The sequence below is a fragment of the Vombatus ursinus genome, unplaced genomic scaffold (genome assembly GCF_900497805.2).
Source record: "Vombatus ursinus unplaced genomic scaffold, bare-nosed wombat genome assembly UNPS02015175.1, whole genome shotgun sequence".
NCBI lineage: Eukaryota > Metazoa > Chordata > Mammalia > Diprotodontia > Vombatidae > Vombatus > Vombatus ursinus.
The window spans coordinates 17,349,598-17,371,898 of record NW_020954953.1 but is presented as its reverse complement, the minus strand read 5'-3'; the positions used below and the strand labels follow the sequence as shown (position 1 = coordinate 17,371,898).

The following is a 22,301-nucleotide window of genomic DNA, read 5'->3' as shown; positions in this document are numbered from 1 at the left end:
GATTTGAGCTGAGTCTTAAGCCGGGGAAGGCAGGAGACAGAGATGTAGAGGGAGAGCATACCAAGCATGGAGGAAAGCCAGTGAAAAGTCATAAAGTTAGAACATAGAGTGTCATGGGAGGAACTTCAAGAAGGTCAGTGTTGCTGGATGTGAAGGGGAATAAAGTAGAAGAAGACGGGAAAGGTAGGAAGGGCTTTAAAAGCCAAATGGACAATTTTTTTCCCTTTATCGTGGAGGTAATAGGGAGCCATTTGTATTCAGCAGAGAGGATGATATGGTTAGACCTGCACTTCAGGAATAGTCTTTTGACAGAATGGTAGATAGAAAGCATTAAAACATATATACATTCCCAACTACTACTCTTTACACATAGCCAGGCCATCTCAAACAAACTTTTGAGAGGCTGTGTCAGCAAAATAAGTTCCGGTCATGTTGTCAGTGGTGGTACATAGGTCAGTGCCAACGAAGTTGTCATGTATGCAACTAGGACAGGATGCTCACACACAAAATAAACACAAACCTTTTTGCCCATATACTCTGAAGCTCAATCAAACCTGGGACAGACACAGAAGACAGAGTAAATGAGACACTGGGAAGAAAAACTCATTTCTCACCCAAACACACACACAAACAGACATACACAAATAACTTTCAAAAAAAAAATCTCACCTGAAAAAATTGACTTGTTAGCCAAGCAAATCCAGGCAACATCTACATAGTAACACCACAGTAAATACCCTGAAGAATGAGTGTTTGCAAAGTGCTATCAAACCACACTAGCTGAGAACTGTACAAAATGAACAGCCTCTTTCTAACGGACATCAGCAGAGAGGTGCACGCTGTGCAACATCCCGGATGCCTTGCGGTTATCACTGTACCATGGCACATGTCGCCTTCTTGTTCTGAGTGCCCTTTGTTCTGTGGCTGATGAGCACCCTTGATAGAGAGCTGGTTTTATGTCTTTTGAAATAAGCTTGTTTGAAGACAGAGCATGTTGACTGCAGAAATTATGCAAACTTTGTGGGCTTATAAGCAGTTAATTTTGAAATCCCCAAATAGTCCAAATGACAGGTCAGCACCTTACGGGCACTTGCAAATTAACATTTCTTTTCTAACAGTTGGGATGTGGCTGCTGTTGTTGTTTTAAACTTAGATGGGGGACAGGAGGAGGTTTGCCAAAGAAGATAAATCATGGCAAAAGAATTGGTAAATTAGAAAACTATATTAAATGAAAGAGACAAAAGAATAAAGGGAATAAAATGAAGGAAAGAGATGAAGGAGGCACATTGTAAAGCAAACTATTAATTTTTCTTATGTCATAATCATAAATAGGTTTCTATGGACAGTTGTTTCCCTGTTTTTCATCCTGCTATTAAGAACAGCAGGTGAGTGATTATATCTTGTATCATAATCCAGTCTTGATTTTGAATAATTAGCTCCTGATGAGAGGCTAAAAATACTAAAAACCTAGATAATAATAGCTAACATTTATATATCACTTAAAGGCTTGCAAAACACTTCACAAAAGTTATCTCATTTAATCCTCACAACAACCCCGAGAAGTAGGTGCTATTATTATCTCCATTTTACAACTTTGGAAACTGTGTCATATAGCAGATAAGTGACTTGCCCAAGGTCACTCAGCTAATAAGGTGTCTGAGGTGGGATTTGAAGTCAGGTCTTCCTGACTCTAGGTTCATCCCTCTATCTACTGTCACACTAGCTGCCTAAGATCAGTGTAGGAGTTAGCTCAGGCAACTTCCTGCTCCAGCCCTATTAACCCCATTTATTGACAGATCTTATGCTAAGGTTGAGACTATTACAGGCCATGTCTTGAGTCTCTTTCCCTTAAAACTGAAAGTGACATTCAATGTTGACCAATATCATGTAAGTTCCTTAAACTCAGGAATGGTTTCATTTTTTTCTTTGCATCCCCAGCAGTAGCTGGTATATGGGGTGTTCCAAATGTCTTAGAGCAGTTTTAAGCTACAAATACTTAACCCATCAATATCTGTAGCAAAATTACCCTGATCTTTTTCAGAGCTGGTCAGAGAACAAATGATAAGAGCAACAAGCTTTTTGGGCCTATGACACAAAGAAAATGTGAGAATCCCAGCACCAGACACGTTTACCCTGGATTTAGAGATTAATCTCTCATTTTAATAAAATAACCAATCATACAAGATCTTAATGCTCAAAAGAAAAAAATGAAACAAAGCAACATTTTGGACTGCTCTACTTCTTTGCCAATGAACAATATTCTACAATTCAAGAGTTCTTAATCTCTTTTGTGTCATGAGCCTCTTTCTCAGAATATTTTTAAATGCATAAAACACAGAGGATAACAAAGGAAACCAATTATATTGAAATACAGGCATCAAAAAAAATTTTTTTAAAGCACACAGCGGTCCAAGTTAAGAACCCTGGTGATCATCTAATGTCTTTGTGCAATTCAATTCAATTTTATTAAGCACCAGCTATGTCCTAGGAAGGCCCAGTGCTTGACTCACTATAATGACTTAACTATAATGAATTTGTGTTATGCTGGTACATTTTTTAATTCCTTGGTGACACGATATATAGCATCTCCATGGTGGCTTGGAAAACGTTTGGCTTGTAAACAGCGTTGTTAATCTGGAAAAGTGAAGGAAAGCAGTCAGCAAGAGAGAAGAGCTTGGGTAATTTGTAGACAATTTGAAGAATGGTTCAATTAAATGAAGAGGTACTGTTACCAATCCTTGCAACACAGTACATAGGTATATTGAGTGTACCAGGTATAGCTGTTGCTCAAGCGGCCTCTGAACACCAAGGATTCTCCTCCTCCCCCTTTAAAAAAAAGTAATGGTCTCCATTATCCTATGCCTTTTGCTAACAGTACGCAGGTTTGGGTTGTTTTTATATTTTGTTTTTGTTTTTGTTTTTCCTGAACTTTTGGCTTGGGACTCCAAATTTAAACTTGTTAACTAACACAGGTGGAAGAAATGATTTCTTTGTTGACTACAAAAAATTAAGGCAACTTTAAAAAATGATACAGACTTGGGTGCAGAATGTAGTTAGTGTTCAACAGCCCAGGAATATTTGACCATAACCAAAAATTGAATGTATTCTATCTTTTGGAACACTTGAGGGAGATGTAGGTGAGTGTCCTCAAGGTCTCTTAGCACATCAAAAAGGTATTAAAAATCTTTAATAATTAGCCTTGGTAATAAAGAACAAAGACATCATTATCCCTGACCTAGACTCAAGCAGCACCAGGCTGTATGCCTAGCAGGTACTCAATAAATATCTGTTGAATGATACTGACTCGCTCGCAGTTGTTCATACATAACACTCCTCTATCTTTGTACACATAATCCTATGTCTTTTATTTTGTGCATGACTTTATGGCTGGCATAAAGTCCTTCCCCCTCATCCACTCCTGGCTCTTGGAATCCGCTGTTTTCTTTGAAACCACTCGAGGCATTCTATATAGGAAGCCTTTCTTGATGTCTCTAGTTACTGGTGCCCTCCCTCCCGAAATTTTACCTCGTATTTATTTTGTATATGCTTATTTATGTTGTCTCTTCTGCTAAAATGTAAGCTCATTCAGGGTAGGGAGAGTTTTATTTTGGTCTCCTCATCCTCTGTGTAACTATCACAGTGTAAGTGTTTATTAAATGCCTGTTGATTAAAAACCCAAAAGTAAACACAAGTTAGTGTGTTATTAAGAAAAGAGTACTGGACTAGTAAGGATCCCTGCAGTTCTCATCTCTATACTGTGATTCTCTGGGCCTCAGTTTCCTCACTCTGACTATAAAGGTGTTGGACTACAGGTTTTTCCAGTTCTATTACTAGGAAAAACTGAAATATGTACTTTGTATTATGTTTTCCCTTGAGGTTTCCCCTTTAAAATAAGGAAGACAAAGTTAAAGGTGTGAGGAAGAATTATTTCAGCTACACGATCCTTCCCTATCGCTACTACCCTTTGCAACATTCATTTTTCTTTGAGGTTTTCACCGTCTTTTATTGACGAAGAGTTAATAAAGCCAACCAATGGCAAAGCAGCTTGGAATTTATCTCTTCCTTGGTTGGAATTTCTTCCTCGTGGTCTTGAAAATGACTGGTTCAAGAAAAACATTATTTAAGTAAGGCATTGGAGCTAAAAGATTGGCAGACAAAAGAAAAATCATGCAATCACAGAATTTATTTTAGCTGGAGGGACCTTAGTAATCCTGTGGTCCAACATTTGTATTTTACAGTTGTAGAAAATGAGACCGGAGGAGGTCAGTACCATGAAAGGAAAACTAGATGTGGAATCTGGAGAGCCCTCATTTAAAGCTAGCCTCTGATTTTAATTGTGTGACTGTGAGCAGGTCATTTAACCTCTCTGAGCCTCAGTTTCCTCATCTGTGAAATGGGGATATCACCTATCCCACAGGGTTGCTGTGAATAAATGAGCTCATGCAAAATGTTTTGGCAATCTTAAAGCACAAGAGAAATTATTATTGTTGTTGTTGTTATTTATCCAAAAGCCACACAGCTAGTTAGGAGCAGATCTAGACCTAGATAGAGATCTCCTGACTCAGTCCAATGATCTTTCTACTAGAGCTGACTGTTTTTTCCTACTGACTGGAAAGAAAAAACTACATTTGGGACTTCCTCTCAGATTTAAGGCTTAAGTAGGGGAGAATCTTTTTCTTAAGTCTCCTATGCCCTAGCTCAAGTCAGAAAAGTGTAAAGACAGAAACAAAGAAGGAAAGAACAGGGAGGAACGGGGCAGGGAATGAGGAGGCTGATAAGCTTCCCCCTCTGCCACCACAACCAGTGGCAAGGAGCTTCCCAAAGTCTTTAATTTAAACCTCTCTATGCCTTGGCAAGAACAAAGGTTCTTCTGATGGCACAGAAATTGCTTCAGACGGCAGGGAGCAGGAGAGATGGGAATACTTGCAACAAATAAACTATTACATTGGAAACAGAAGTGTTCATTTGTTCTCTTCTATCAGAAATAAGCCTCTGTGTAACACTTTGTTATTTGCAAAGTTCCGTAGGCACTTCATTAATTAGTCATCATTTTGATATTATAAAGATTTTAAAGATAATGTAGATAAAATGATTTAGATAAAAAGATAAAAGATGATAAAAGATAGAAAGATGACTAAAGATAAATGCATTTAATAGCCCTAGTCCCACTTAGTTTAGGAGACAGGGTTCAACCTGACAAGCCCGGATTCCTTCCTGCCTTCCCCTACGTCTGATGACTCATGCATTGTCTCAGAAGCCATGCTACTTCTAAGACATCCTTTCCATAGTTAACATTCTGTTGTTTATTATGTACATTCCTATTTTCATCATCCTCTTTTGTGGTTCTGAAGTTGCCTGTGAACAACAATAATGATTGTTTCGAAATGAAAAAAAAAAAAGTAGGATGAAAAGCAGCAGGATAGGAGGCAAGGGAGGAAAAACGAACTGCCAGGAGAAGGGAAGAAAGAAGCTGCTGCGTGGGAAGAGATGGGAGGAGAAAGAGAGAGAATGACTGAACAGAAAAGTCAAGGTTTGAGGGTAAATGAGACAGAAAATTGAAGTCTTGTTCTGCCCCCAATGAACACTCCATTTCAGGTTTGTTTGTTTTTTTTTCCTTCTGAAAGCTTTTTGGCAATTATTATAGACTGGAATAGAAAATGGCAAAGGTACAGAAGGTAAAGCCCTGTGTCCCCCTTAATTATTCAGCAGTCAAGATCCTGCTATTAGCAAATTCTATCTCTTAAGACATCTCACTAGCCCAGAACATGCCAGGTGGCAACAGTCCACTAGCCTCTTTCACTGTAGCTCCCATGCACATAACTGAATGAAAACATTCTTCAAATCCTGCCCCATGAACACAAGGCACCAGATTTAAATTGGGTGGGGAGCTGGAAACATCACTATTAGATGGGACAAGGAATAGGAAAAGCAGATCTCAGCTAACAGGCTTACTGTTGTTTTCCAGTCCAAGCAACAAACTGTCTTCTTATTCAAACCTACCACCAACTTCCTTCTTCATAGGACAAGCCTCTTTTCCAAAATGTTTTCCATTTAACTCATCTGTTTTCTTCTCATTGAAGAGACCTTTCAATGCCACTACAAATTTAGAGTAAACTAGCTGTAGTTGCTGTTTTTATTTCAAAATTGTGGAGAATAATTCTCCAAATACTAACTAGTGAGTATCAACTTAGCCTTTTTCATTTAAAAAAAAATGCTGATGACCACGAGCCTAGGAAAAGGTGATGGATGGGTAGTGTTAACAACATGGCACACCCTTTCCTATCAGATGAACAAGAAGACTAGCACTTACTGACACATCTGCCTGAATAATTAAGCACAAATCAAGGAGGATGGGGTACTGGTAGTATTAGATGAGGTAAATGCTACTAAAATTTTATCATTTAGATTTTAAAAATTGCTTTTAAACTTATAAGGAAAATGAAACATGGTAATTTTAAACTTCACATTTGTACTTTGAAACTTCCACAAGTCTGAAGCGTCTCTGTCGCTCCCTGTCTTTCTCTTTCTGTCTCTTTCTCTCTGCCATATACACATAACTCAGGCAGACAGGCACATGCGGATGAGCATTTATTCCAGACACACACACACACACACACACACACACACACACACACACACGCCCAAGTTCAATGTTGAATAGGACAGGCTGCTAAGGAGTGAGATGCATTTGAGAGTTAAGCGTGAAAATGCAATCAAACCCTGTCCATATTGTATTCATTGTTTCCCACACCAGCCTATTGCTTATGTAAGGCCTGAGGTGTCTCTTCCTAAAATGTTCAGAACAAGAGGTGGTGCTTTTTGGACTGTCAGCACGTTTTGTTTAGCATTCCAATATCCATAGTCTACCCTCTGCTAAAGACACAGGGAACAACAACATACTATTTTTAACGTGGCATTTTAACTTGCTTTGTAAAAATCATATAAACTCACTGCACCGAGCACTACCAACAAGAGATCAGCTGACTATCTTAGCTCAGATGGCAAAGGACACAAAAGACCCAGTTCTTAAGGCGCCCTACTTCAAAATACTCCGTGCTTCAAACCTAGTGGAACAGACCAGTAGAAATTAATGTCAACACTGTCATGCAGTTGAAATATGTAGAATTCACCTTAATCCCTTGAGACATTACACATTAGGTTTTTCTTTTTTTTTCTTTTCTTTTTTTTTTTTTTTTTTACTATTCACTATTTTCTGCACCTGGCTTTGCAAATAATTAGCTCCAGAGGGCATTAGGCAGCTGAGGGTAGAGAAAGGAACTACATCTTTCCCATAAAGAAAAACAAACTCCTTTGTCCCTCAGTGCCTAAGTACAACAGGGACACACTTATCAGTATAACAAAAGGCAATTCATAATGAAGTCTAAATTAATATGAAAGGTAGTCAGCAAGCAGGTTTCCTTTACTGGATAAAGTCATGCTAGAAAGGGGTGTTTTAGTGGGTGGTAGCTATGCCTGAAGGTTGTTGACAATTTATTCATTCAAATACTTTAGATGCAACAGAAAAGGGGGATTCAGAAATGGCTATGGGTAAAAGGGGGTGGGGAGAGGAAAAAGGGAATAAAATTAAAAGGAATAGAGACTGCATTGGCTTGCAGGAAAGCAGCCATGTTCAAAGAGTCCTGTCCATGGTTAAATTACGTATTATTTTAAATCTTAACAAAAATACTTCACAAACAATATCTTTGATACAATAGTAGACACTGAAACCAATAAAATTAAGATTTCAATGTGTTTTGAGGGCTAGGGAGGGGGATAATCTTTATTAATTTTTTCCCTTTTTATTTCATTTTCTTTGATTTATTATTTTATTTAAAAGATATCTTAACAGCAGTTCGTGTGGAAAACCCAAATGGAACCTAAGTAAATAGTAGTAATTAAATTTCAGATACAGGTTATATTTGTGCAGTGTACCAAACAAAAGCCTAAGCCTGAGTACGTGTCAATTTTTCTGTCTTTAACAAACAGGACAATCTATATCTCAAACATGATTAAACTGCAAGGAGCACAACAAACAGTTGTCATACTGCATTACCAGATTTTTCAATGCTTTCTGTTCCATCAACAGAACGCCTACCAACTGCAAAAATAACCACTGCCATGGCTCCACGAGGCAATTACATAAAATGCTGAAGAATTACTGAATTGGAAATTATCAAAGTATAAAACCTGCTTATGCCCAAGGAAAAGGGAGGTTTCATTTGTGTTGATTTTGTTTTGCAGTGGTAAGCACGTTGCAAGGTATGCACTGAACTCTGTTGAAATTTAACGAAGCCCAAGATTACATTCTGTTTGAATTCTTTTTTTACATCCTCGTATGTGTTACTGAGTATAAAAATAGGCTTCTTTTTCTGAAATTTAATATGCGTGAATGTTCCTGTTGTTTTCATGATGCAAAATTACCAAATAAGCTCCAAAATTATTTTAAATCAGTGCAATCTTGGATAAACTCCCCCCTCCCCAGAAAGAAAAGTTGATGGTGGGGGTACTAGTTGTACTATAACATCCTGAGTTTCCTTATTCACAAATGAAAATACATCAATAAACCCCCTCTCTCTCCAATGAAAAGGCATATATTTTCATTTGAATAGTAAGCCTACAAAGTTTTTAGAACAAAATCAAATTTTTAAAAAAGACAAAATAAATCATGCAAACCTGCTTACATTTTCTATATCCATTCCATACCCATTAGAATCAAAGCTTTTGTTTACTCACATGCTGGATACAATGGAAAAGTTCAAAGAAATCTGCTCCCAAAGAACAAAGTGATTACATCTACCGGAGTCTGTTGGGAAATGAGTAACACACACTTTCTTGCTTGCTCTCATCCCTGTGCAATGAAATAATCCCAAACTGTCTGTTCTCCCAAGTTACAATCACAAGGACCTCCTAGCGCCACCAATCTTGTCTTCGCAAAGCAGGAGCAGTGATTCCAGAGTAGGTTCACCCCCATCCTTCTGAATTTGCAACTTGGGCTCTGATGCCCATCTACAGAAATACACCAACTTATAGAACATAAGTACACACAGGAATCACAGAAGGGTTCTGTCTTCAGGGTTGCCTTAAAAAACTAGTAGAAAGCTAAAAACAAGAACTATTTTGGTCCCTATACATCTCTTAACTATTTAACACATTATATTCCCAAAATAAGTGAGGAAAGTCTTCCACTTACTCAACCTCCCCCCAACCAAAAAAAAAAAAGTGATTGCTTATTCTTTTTCAAACTCCAAACTATTACATTATATGTAAATTGTTAACAATTTTTTTTAAATCCCACACATGCTGGAGATGCTGACAGGGTCATACAAAAAGCAGTGACATTAATAGGTACCTTGAGGAGAAAGAAGGCAATCAATTATGAATCATTGGCAGAAATTGTGGGGCTGTCAAAAGCCCCAGTTACAGCTGCGTTTCATCAAATCAAACTGTATTTAATTTCCAAGTGAAATTATTCCTGTTTCTGATGTCTAGAGTACTTGTTTGTGAAATCTAACAAAATAGACCACATTTAACTAGACTCTAATCAGATAAGAAATTATTCACACTAGAGAAGAAAAGTGGAAGCACGAAGGAAAACCTTGCAAATAAATGTCTTTTCCATTCTGAGTTGGAAGCTCCAGGCTCTGATTTTAGACCTCATCTATTTGCACTAAGACTACCTACCCACAACTATATAGTGCTTTAAGATTTACAAAGTACTTTCAACCACCACCAGTGAGGTGGGCGGTACATCTATCTTTATTTCCATTTTATAGATAAGGAAACTACTATGAGATAGGTAAGCATCTATCCCCAGGTTATCCTGGATCAAGAGCTGAATCTTTAACCCAGGTCTTCTGACTCCAAGGTTGGATATTCTTCTTTAAGGACATATTTGGGTATATATGATAACACTTTCCAAATTAACATCTTTTTAAAAATACGTACTCACTGTTTTTATGTTTTTGAGTTAGTATCACTTTTAAAAAAACTATTAAGAAGAATAGTAAAATTATAAACATTTCTCCCTGTGAGCCCATCAAAATGGGTATTTTCTCCTCCATTCAGTATAAATCCTGATCACTATCAATACTTGTAGGGTTCAACACTTCTCCCATCACTTTCCCCAGGGTCCTTTAATACTATTTCTGTGAACCAATTTCAGAACTTGCATAATAGTGAAAATGGAAACGTTTTAAAAGAAATTCTAAGGAAGTACTATCTATATTAATCAGCCAATTGTTCCTCAAAAATTTAAGTGCTGCATAGGTAGAAGAGGTCATGAGGATTCAAATAACTTACCAGCACATTCTTAACATGAAATTACTACTTTTAGCAATTTTGCCAATGAAAAGCTCTGATAGCCCCAAAGTTAAAAAGAACCATTATTTTTATTCTTTCCTAAATATCTAGCTACATAGGGCCTAATAACCCCTTTCTAAAATGTTTTGATTGGCATGGTACTATTAAATAGTCTATTTCAAAACTGCTTCAAAATCTCAAACTTTCACATATTTATTATAATGAATCCTAAAATAAAATAAGATTTGAAGAAAAAAAATTAATATTCCCTTTGTGCAAACAGAAAAGTACAACTCAACCAGGTCACAAAATGAAAGAAGTCACTAACACATACATACACACAAACACACGCCACTTACTTCCAATATTTAACTCAATTTTATACTTGTAATTGTCGATTTTTTTAATAAAAAGATTAATCCATAAAAACCCAACTGATTTGTCTGTTATAAAGCCTAGGATTCTGTGCCATAAGCTCTAGAAGCTTTACTTTTGAAAAAAGGTAAAAATCCATTTCAATATTGAGTCTACTCTAGATAGGATATTCTTAAGGGTAAGAACATAGTAGTAGAGACTAAAAAACTAATAGGACTACTGTTTAAAAGAATCAGATTCCTGTGAAAGGTGAACAGCACAGAGGTCAATGCCAGAACATCAGCAATCAGGGCATTTAAATATTCATCTTTTGGCCAGACTCAAATTTAGTAGGGGAAAGAAGGACCAGGCAAAAGGAGGGTAATGGGAAAGGGAATGGCAGCCCTAACCTCTGATTCTGTCATGCTAAAGTTGTTGCATTGGATGTCACCAACTGAAGCAGACACGTATCTTCAAACTTTCCCCAATAGTCTGAAATCATGAGAATTGACCCCTAAACAGAGGTGATGGTGTCTGTCTTTTCATTTCTCTATGGAAGGAAGGAATAAAATTTATATATATGTATGTATATATGTATATATGTATATATGTGTATATATATGTATTTTTATATATATATATATATATGTTTCTACCTTAATGCTAATCTTACCAGCTCATTTATGCTAGAAGTGAAGGAACAGAGGTGAAAGACAATGAACAGATGAGGTTAATGAGGATCCTAGTTGTTCCTCAACTATAAAAATGCCATTTCATTCATTAGACAAAATCAATAAAGCAAATAATCAACATATAGAAGGCTCTCATTTTTGCCCTTATTCAGGCAAAGCTAAAAGTTAAATTTAGCCCGAGTCTGGCATTTTCTTTCCTGTCAGTATAAGACATTTTGATATCTTACCCTGAACGTATGTTCGGTTTTCTCCCTGTGGGGAACTTGGTCCAAGGTACCATCGGTTTGGCTTCTTTTCAAACCAGCTGTAACATCAGGAACATTGCTGAAGTCTGGATTTGAAAACAACAAACACAAATACTTAGCATGGTCATTTTCTGGTAAAAGTACATGGCAAGTTTAAAGGGCTACATAAGGAAAAAGGAGGAAGACAAATCAGTTGGAGTTTATGTGGATTGATCTTTTTTTTAACATGCAGGCTCAAGTTGTTAATAACAGTAAAGTAGGCGAATACACTACCCTCTTCTCCAAACCCCATCTCAGCTTTTGCTAACACAACATCCACTACCCTGTTTCTATCATCTTATGTCTTCTATCTAGCATCATTTGCATTACCAATTAAAAACACCAATTGAAATGACATTTAAAATGCCTCCTTATTCTTTCCTTTGGGTTCTTGATATAATTTTAGACACCCTGAATGAGTCTTAAATCAAACTATAGGCAGTGTCATAATGTACTTTCCTTACCTCGTTTCACTGACTAAAGACAAATATCCAAAAAGCTTGATGCAAACCTGATACCACATGGCAATTTCTCCCAACAAAACAGACTTTGCCCATTCACAGGTGGAATTTAATTTTTACAAAATTACCAAAGGCTAAAGTCAATTTGATTTGCAGTTAAAAGTTAAAAATGCATTAAAATCTCTTTCTCTAACTTCCAATGTGGAAATTGACACACACAAGATTACGTGGAGCTGTTTCCAGCCTACAACTACACACATCACCCCATTCTTACCACCTCCTTCCATTATTTTTTAAATTTGCAACTCCCTAAACCACTGGAAATAAAATTTTCTTTTAGAAAAAACAGAAAAGGTTTTCCTCCTAACTTTTCCCACCTACAACAACCTGCCCCCTCAAAGGAAAAGCTGCCAAATTATTTCTGCTAAAACCACAGATCATAAATCATGCACCTATATGGCTGAGCAGCTGGGTTGGACATAAGTATCCTGGCTGTAGGAACTGGTACAGGATCAACCAAGTACCATGGAGGCATGGGGGCAAGATACTCAAAGCTAGAGACGAAAGTCCTTTGAGGTTTACAGAACCCAGGAATAGGAAGACGGACACATGACATGGTGGGGGTTTTTTTTGGGTAACTTAATCATGAAATGTTAATGTTATGCATCAACTCAACCATACAGTTAAGTACTGGAGGTGATGTAGTCATCAATCAAAATTCGTTTTCAAAAATCACTTCCTAAGCTTTTGAGTTTTAAATTTTTCTCCCTCCCCAAGACAGTGTGCAATCTGATACAGGCTATACATATACATTCCTATTAAACATATTTTCACATCAGTGATGTTGTAAGTAAGAATTAGAACCAATAGGAGGAACCACCAGAAAGAGGAAACAAAACACAACAGAAGAAAAAAAAATAGCAAATAGTATGCTTCGATCTGCATTCAAACTCCATAGATCTTTCTTCTTTTTGGATAGCATTTTCCATCGTAAGGCCTTTGGAGATGTCTTAGATCTTTGTATTGCTGAGAAGGGATAAGTCTATCAACCTTAGTCATCACACAACGTGGCTGTTACTGTATTCAACATTGTCTGGGTTCTGCTCACTTCACTCAGCATCAGACCATACAAGTCTTTCCAGGTTTTTCTGAAGTCAGCCTGTTCATCATTTCTTATAGCACAATAGTATTCCATTACATTCATATACCACAACTTGTTCAGCCATTCCCCAATTGATGGGTATCCCCTCAATTTCGAATTCTTTGCCACCACAAAAAGAGCTGCTATAAATATTTTTGTACATGTGGGTCCTTTTCCCATTTGCATGATCTCTTTGAGATATAGCCCTAGAAGTGCTATTGCTGGGTCAAAAGATATGTGTATTTTTATAGCCCTTTGTGCATAGTTCCAAATTGCTCTCCAAAATGGTAGGATCATTTCACAACTCCACCAGCAATGCAATAGTGTTCCAATTCTCCCCCATTTTCTACAACATTTATCATTTCTCTGTTTTTGTCATGTTGGCCAATCTGACAGGTGTGATGTGGTACCTCAGAGTTGTTTTGATTTGCATTTCTCAATCAATAGTGTTCAATCAATATTCTTGCTTCAGTTTTTCCCCACCTTTCAGGATTCAGAAAGACAACATAAAATAGTGACTAGAGAGCTGGCCTAAGAATCAGGAAGACCTGGGTTCAAATCCCTCCTCTGACACATATGGCTTTGTGACCATGGATAACACATTCCATTTCTCAGTGAAGTTGCTCTAGGAAACTCTCCAAGACTATAAGTGCCAGAGAAGGTACAGGTTTGCATTGGCAGAGGAACGTCCTTAGCAGGAGCTCTCTGCACATGGCCAGTCTGCAGTTGGTACCGAGCTCTCCCACAAAATGCCTGCCCCAAATCCCGAAACCTTTCCAAAGGTAGGAACATGGCTAGGTATGGACCAAAGGGATGCAGTGCATCCAATTTTTGTCCCAAAGAGATGAACCTTCTCTTTGTTCTGAGAAAACAGCATGAAATTTCCAGGGTAAAAAGGGAGGGCATGGGGGTAAAAAGGGATCTATACAACAGGGAAATATCTCCCATCTTACAGTCCATGACTTAAGACTCTCAAGGGAATTCCCAAGCATGCTCTAAAAGGACTACCCTGGCTACAACCTTAGGAGTCGTTATATTTCGTATAACCCTACAAAACAAGGCTAGTGTTCTCAGAAGCACTAGAGCCACCTTGAACTACTTGGATATTAAGTGGATAAAAACAGGAGACAGTCTGGTAGGCTCTGGGACACCAACCAACCTTCTAAAATATAGCTTCCATTGTTTTATGTGTACAGTTTCTGGAATGAAGGCAGGCTAGTAAAAAAAAAAAGCAGAGGGTGGTAAAATTATAATATTTATTTACAAAGCTGTTTTAAACAAGCATCAAATTGATATCCTGTCCTGGGTTCCACCAAGCCTATCTATAGCAGCACTTTTGCATTCTGCCCACGTCATGAGAAACAGCTGGCTCAAGCGAGTCAATGCTCCCTAATTTCCCAGCCAGAAAACTCATTTCAGATCTTATGAACCCATTCTCTTATTGGTGTAATGCTACAGAATTTATTAGGAAATAACTTTGTATCAATACTGATAAACATTTACTTCACTCCAACAATACTCAGTGGAAGAAAAATGTTCAAAGATGCTAATTCCACCAAGATTTCCACATGTTTTTGGCATCCGTTCTGTGATCACTATTAGCAACAAATAAGTATACTAAGTAATTGATTCATAGCATCATAGATTGAAAACTGGAAGAGTCTTTTTAAGTCATCTAGTTTAACACACTTATTTTACAAATGAGAAATTAAGGCCCATAGAGGTAAAGTTATTCCTTTCAGTACACACCTTAATATTTCCAGTATTTTGTATTCCCACCACTAATGCAAATAAAATTATTCTAATGAAATAGATGGTCTTTTGTCATCTTCTTCATCAACATCATCATCATCATCCTGCAGACAACCTGATGATAAATCTCTCTACACTGAGGCTGTTCTTCATAACAGACAGACAGACAGAAAGTTTGGAATGATGAAGGCCTATGTATATTTTTTAAAAGAATTCTGGTGAATGGAGAGACAGTTGTAGGACAGAGAGCTAATCTCAAAGACTGAATAACCTGGGTTCATGTATCACTTTTGATACATCCTGGCTGTGTGACCCTGGACAAATGCCTTCACCTCTGTGCTCTAGGTAACTCTAAGACTGTAATTTGCAACTAAAGTGTTGACTGGCATTGGCCTAGGCACAGGTGGAGAACCTGTGGCCTCATGGCCACATGTAGCCCTCTAGGTCTTCAAGTGTGACCCTTTGATTGAGGGCTGCACTTGAGGACCTAAAGGGCTACATGTGGCTTCGAGGCCACAGGTTCCCCACCCCTGGGAGGGAGTTTTCTCACTTGGGAATTCCCAATGTCAATGAAATCACACATCCGGTCCCTGTCTCTTTCCTAAGTACATAGGATGAGAAGAGATTGTTATTCTCGAGCCCTACTTCCTCCATAAAGCCTTCCCTGATTACTTCTGACCACAGAAAGCTCACTTTTCAAGTTCCTATGTCATTTATTTTCTGCATCAGTAATTACTGTCCTTAACTCATATGCTACATTATTATTTAACTAGTTTCACGTGTTTCTATTTTGTCATGCCACGTGCACCCTCCACTCTGAAACTGTTAAATCATTAAGTGTTTGACAACACCTTTTCCTTCTTCCACAGGGTAGACAGTGGTGTTAACACATTGTCCCCATCCTTTCTTCTTTTTAGAAAGGTTAGAATTTTATATATTCAACACAAATCTACTAAAAAAAATTAAGAATTCAGGGCAGGTGACGGATCTATTTCTATCTGGTGAACAGAGCTTCCCTCTCCACATACCTTTTTTTCCCCATATGACCAATGTAAAGCAGATCCTCTAGATGAGACCTGGCAGAGAAAAGACAGATCTACACCCATTTTAGCAGAGCAGTGAAAGCAGGAGCACTGCCCACGCTATAGTCTTAAGCCCATTACATGTATTCCCTTTCCTCTTCACCTAGGACCCCAGGACCACCAGGGGTAAGACAGTAATCTTCCACTTAGGGCTTACGTAATTGTCCTTAACATTCACTGGCAGCGAACAACCATTTTGGCTGACAACTTGGGGAAAATAGGGCTGAAACTAACAATCATGAGGTGGAAGAAACGTAGAGGGAAAGTAGTAATTCTGCTGCTTCTCCGAAAGTCAGCATGTCTTAATCACATCGATGCACCACTGTCAGCCAAGTAAGCTGGCAACCTCGAATCTGTTACAATTAAAGGGTAAAAAATCCATGTTAAAGTTACACCAAGGATACAAACTTAAAAATAGAAACGTCAGGAATTGCAAAAAGTGCCTCGCCCACACTGCGCATAATCTGAATTCAAAATATACATTGCCGAATTAAATCTTACACAGTTAATAGGAAAGAGTGTGGGATTCTCATCCAAGGATGAAAAAACAAACACTTTTCCACATCAAGGTATCTGGTTTGGATATGCTTAGGAGTGTTCTTTGGAAATGAGTACTAGGAGAAGCTGTGAGATGACAGGCAGACTGGAGCATGGGCCTGGATCTCTTGTCAATCAGTCGTCATTCACACCCCTAACCCTGCTTTTACTTGACATTATTTCCTTGGCAGTAAGCCACCTTTAAGCATGCAGCTAAAAGAACTGGGAATGTGACACAGCTGCTGCGGATACTTAACTATTCCTGGTCATTCCATAACCCCAATCCCCCTTAACTGCCTCCTCCCTGGGGACTCAGATGATAAAGAAAAAGAGGAGGAAAATAGCTAGAGATATGCTGGGTGTGGAGAACATTCAATTTGGAATCAAATCAGCCTGAGTTTGAACCTAAGCTCTTATAAATTACCAATCCTATAATTTTGAGCAAGTCATTTTACATCTTTGGGCCAATTTTTTCTCACCAATCAAATGGGGATCATCTGATCATTCAATCTCTAACTTGTCACACAAAGTTATTATGATGATTAAATCGAAAAATATAAAGTACTTTATGTATCAAGCACTGTAAAAAGATAAGTTATTGTTCCTACTGTTATTATCATTATCATTCCACAGATGGCTACCTTAGATGGCTGAGAAGGGATTCTAGCCATCCGAAGTAACATTTATGACATCTGAGGTTCTTTCAAGTTCTAAAATTTTAATATTATGAAAACTGGTTGTGGGGCTTAGGGGAGGAAGAGGTTCCTGTATAGCAACCCTTAGTACCTCCACCAAAGGTCCAGATAAGCATCTGGCAACTAGCAAACAAGGACCCACAACTCAAACCAAAGAAATGTTTCTGAGGGAGAATGCTTGAATACACAGCAACAGAAGTTATAAAAGGACTTGGGCTGCAACCCAAAACAGTATAGGAAGTGACAAAAACTCAGGAGGATTATTCATCCAATTTATTAGCCCTATGACTGTAAAGGCTTCAGATGAGGTGTGTTCACAACTTCTGATACAAATCAATTCATTTTGAGAAAAAGATTCATCTTTAAATTTTTCTTATGGATATATGGAGTTTTATTTAGGGAGGGATGAAGAAAAGAGAATTGTAGTTGTCTGTTAATCAAACTTTTCATATCTAAGGAGTAAACAGGTAATTGAACTTAAACATAAATTATTACATTGAGAGAACAAATAGAAACCTTAATTATGGATACTTTAAAATAATACATTTGGACTGGCAGATTATGCATTCATTATATTTGAAAAGAATTTTTATCACAAGATCAAAAATCTTTTAATTAATAAGTCAGTAGTCCATCCCACCACCACCACCACAGATAGTAAGTAGAAAGAGATAATCTACGAAGGTTTGAATTTTTAAAATAGCAATCAAAGAAGTTATGTGAATAATAAATGATTTAATTATGTTTGCAGAAGCATAATACATTGTGGCATTAGAATTGTGAATCTGATATTTAATAGTTTTTTTTATAACTATCATCAAACATAAGGAAGTGTCAAAGCAATAATAACAAAAAAAAACGGAGTATTTATTTTTATAGGCCTTGAAGGTTTGCAAAGCACTCTACACAGGTTATCTCATTTGATTCTCAGAACAACTCTGTGAAATTATTATCCTCTTATTATGGATGAAGAAACTGGAGCTGAGGAAGGTTAAGTGACTTGCAGAGTCACAGGGCTAATAAATGTCTGAGCTAGGATTTGAATTCAGGTCTTCCTAACTCCAAGTCTAGTGCTCTATCCACTATTTAATCGAAGCAACAGTAAAATAATCTCATAAATGAGAAATTTGAATTTATTCCTTTTCTGTAATTATCTTTAAAAGGCAAAGAACACAAAGGGAAGATAGTGTCCCGATACATGCAATCTGAACATTTAAACAGATGAGATTCCAAATAGGCAAAATTTAAATTTTTCATTGCAATCCTACATTCCTTGTTCTGCACACACCAAAAATTACCAATTAATTCTCCAAATCTATAATTCATCATAATGAGCACAGCATACGGAGTAAAGTTGTACTGACAAGCTTTAAATCATGTATTTCCCAAAGTTCATGTTTAAAATCTACATATTTATAGTATTTTTCATTTAATCACATTTTTCTAAACTTCCATTCATGTGTTTATTACAAAATCCTCAATGCTTTTATATACTTCTCTTAAATCACGTAAGTTAGCTGTCTCATACTAGCAATTATTACTCATCACTGTTCAGTGAAACAGAATGTTAATATGCCCATAAATTCCAGAGAAAATACTTTTCCTAAGCCTGATATTATTTGAGTAAATTATGTCAGAGAGTTTGCAGATGAGCTGTTAGATAAGTAAGCAAATATACTTTTGGTGACCAAGGTTTTTTTCAAATTCAAGGACTGATCAGTTCTAAAACGAGAAGATTGGCATCGTGGAGATGATGTTGATCTTGGAGGCACGGGGGCCCAGGTTGAATCTTACCTCAATCACTTACTAACTGTGTGCTCATGGGGAAGTCAGTCTCTCAGAGCCCCAAGTTCATCATTTTTAAAATGAGGAAAATGCAGAAGTGATAATGATATAAAAAGAAAAGGTTTTTAAAAACAAATTAAATGGAAATAGTAATAATTATACTGTCAAAGTCATAAGTGTTTTGCAAAACTTTTTAAAAGTGCTTCACCTTATAACCCATAATTTTTAAAGTGCCACAACACTGATCTTTTAACAACATAGATATATAATAACTATGATAACAATTACATCTGTATTAGTAAGAAAGAAATCGACATTTTGATGCTTTAAAAGTCAGTGGGCTATAAGGCAAGCTTAATGTACTTTCTGTAACATATTAAAAAATACTGATTTGGGTATCAGAAGTAGCTCAAAAAATATCAAGGATATACGTGACTAGGAAAGGAGATGAGCCAATCATGTAACAAGTAAACAGAAAGACTGACAGCTCAAATGCTGTTCTGATTGACATCCATAGAGTTAATGAGTATGCAGATTTAGGTGATCTTAAAATTTTATCATCCACATGATGGTGAAAGAAAAGCAAAGGCAATAACCTGAACAGTTCATTGTTATGAGGTAGAGAAATACAAGAATGCCAGAAAAATAAGAATTTCATGTTGCTCCCAAATTCATTTACTTGCTAAAGTTATTATTCAGTGGTACAAAGACACTACTACTCTTCCAATCACCCATTCCTCTGATAAAATAGGTTCCCAAGTATTTTCAGTCTTACCCCTACAATGTCTTGCCTCTCTTTTTCCCTTCTTTCCCCTCACACAGCCTTATATCTAGTTCAGACCCTCATCTTTTGCCTAGTCTAAGCTCTACACTACTGCAACAATCTCCCAGTTGGTCTAACTACTTGAGCTTCCTGTCCATCCTCAACCCAGCTGCCCAAATGATACTCATAAAACATTGGCTCATGACACCCCCTACACAAACATCATCAGTACCTCCCTACTGCATTGAAGACAAAACATAAAACCCTCAGCCCAGCATTTAAAGCTTTCACAATCTAGGCCCATCTCTCTTCAGTCTCATTTCATATTCCCTTTTATATATTCTCTTCATACACAATTATTAATTATTTTTGAACCTACTCATTATTTCGAGGATTGGGTCAAGAGGAGCGGAAGGATTGAAAAGAGAACTATAAGGGAGGCAGTATTGTTTTGATGGTGGGAGGAAGTCCATTGATGAATGTTCCTATGGCTGAAGGGAGATGTTCTGTGAAGGGGGGATAAAGACCTTGCACTGGATGTTTTTTGCAGGGATTTGGTGTCTGAAAAGACTATTTTTGTTATGTTAATGTTATTGCTTTTGGTTTCTCTTCTAGACTGTTCTTCACTTCTGTGTATTTGCATTCCCAATTAATTATCCTCTTTTTTACTTCTTTGGTGAGACTTGCCATCATAAACTCAAGGTTTTCCTGTTCTGCTAATTATTTCTACTGTGCAGGCCACAAATTCTGCTCTCACAATTGTCATTTCTCTTTTGAACTACTCAGGAACAGCGTGCTGTGGTTTCATGTTCTCCTCACATTCCACAGGGTCCTGTATCTCCTCAAGTGTTGAATTGTTTTCCTTTGTTTTATGACTGAACTTGTTTACCAGATCTGGAGGCCATATTTCCTTCTGCTATTAATGTTGGTTTATCTGTTTATGCTCAAGGTTCTTCGAGTTGTCTTCCTCTTGAGATCTTTGGCAATTCCAGGCTTCCCCCCGCCCCTGCCTTACTTTCCCTGATTCCTCACTTTCTGACTCCTTCCCTTTCAATTGTAGTTTCTTTTTTTTAAATAATTGATTTATTTTTAGTTTTCAACATTCACTTCCATAAGATTTTGAGTTTTAGATTTTCTGCCTCTCCCTCCCACCAAGACGGTGTGCAATCTGATATAGGCTCTACTTATACATTCATATTAAGCATATTTTCCCATTAGTCATGATATAAAGAACAACTAGTACTAATAGGAGGAACCACGAGAATGAGGCAATAAAACAACACAACAAAAGAAAAGGAGAGCAAATAGTATGCTTCCATCTGCATTCACACTTCATAATTCTTTCTCTGGATGTGGATAGCATTTTCTATTGTGAGTCTTCTGGAGTTGTCTTGGATCCTTGCATTGCTGAGAAGAGCCAAGTCTATCAAAGTTAGTCATTGCACAGTGTGGCCGTTGCTTTGTACAATGTTCTCCTGGTTCTGTTTATTTCACTCAGGATCAGTTCATGTAAGTCTTTCCAGGTTTGTATGTTTGTTTTTTTTTTTAATTTTTAGGCAATTGGGGTTAAGTGACTTGCCCAGAGTCACACAGCTAGTAAGTGTTAAATGTATGGTCTGAGACCGCATCTGAACTCAGGTCCTCCTGACTTCAGGGCTGGTGCTCTATCCACTGCTCCACCTAGCTAACCCCAATTTCCAGGTTTTTGTGAAGTCTACCCCCTCATCATTTCTTATAGCACAATAGTACTCCATTACAATTGTAGTTTCCCTGGGAGCCGGGTCTCAAAGTATCTCAACCTCCTCCTACACTGGACAGTTCACCATTCACCAGCCTTGGTCTCTGTTCCAGTGACTTTAGCTAGACAGATACGGCCCTAGCAGGATGTTGCGCTCTTTTCCTTAGGGTTAGTGGAGTGCCACATACCACCCCACACAATACCTTCACCTGTTCTTTTTGTTTCTCAGTTCTCCGTCCTGGCAGCACAGAGAGCTGCCCTGCAGGTGCTATTGCAGCACGGCTATATTTCTGTCATTTGGATCGGGGGTGTGGGGTCAGGTATGAGGTTGAGCTCTACTTCAAGGCCAAACAAGTATCCAGTCATTTAGGTTGGTACCTCCAATCTTCTACAGAGATCTCTTGCAGCACAGAATGCTGTAGCACTGCTGGATATCAAGACCTCAGCAAATGTCTGCAGTTTAGAGCTTGGAAAAGGGAGTAGGAACCAGAGCATGGAGTTGCAAACCTGAGGGTTGGGTTACTTGTACAGCTTTGTGCCTATAGCATGATGAGCAACAGGAGGAGGAGTGCTGTGTGAGCTTAAGTTAGGCATCAGCTCATGAGGTGGGTTTTTTTTAAACTTCTTTTGGGGTTCCTGGCATCCTAGATCACAAAAAAGCTGAAATTTCTTTATCTTTGGCGCATAATTTCTGTTTTAGAGAGGTCTTGGCCATTAG

General features: G+C 37.7%; 1 protein-coding gene across 4 annotated transcripts in view; it reads right to left on the bottom strand.

Moving 5' to 3' along the window:
* LOC114031505 (T-lymphoma invasion and metastasis-inducing protein 2-like) overlaps positions 1-22,301 on the bottom strand; it is a 288,383-nt gene that overhangs the window by 54,344 nt on the left and 211,738 nt on the right. For 2 of the 4 annotated variants that reach the window (XM_027846610.1, XM_027846611.1), the window contains one exon: positions 11,573-11,676. In XM_027846610.1, coding sequence (XP_027702411.1) covers positions 11,573-11,676 — 104 coding nt within the window. Of the gene's footprint in view, positions 1-669; positions 858-11,572; positions 11,677-22,301 lie in introns of those variants that run through there. The other 2 variants (XM_027846612.1, XM_027846614.1) reach the window with 2 other exon arrangements.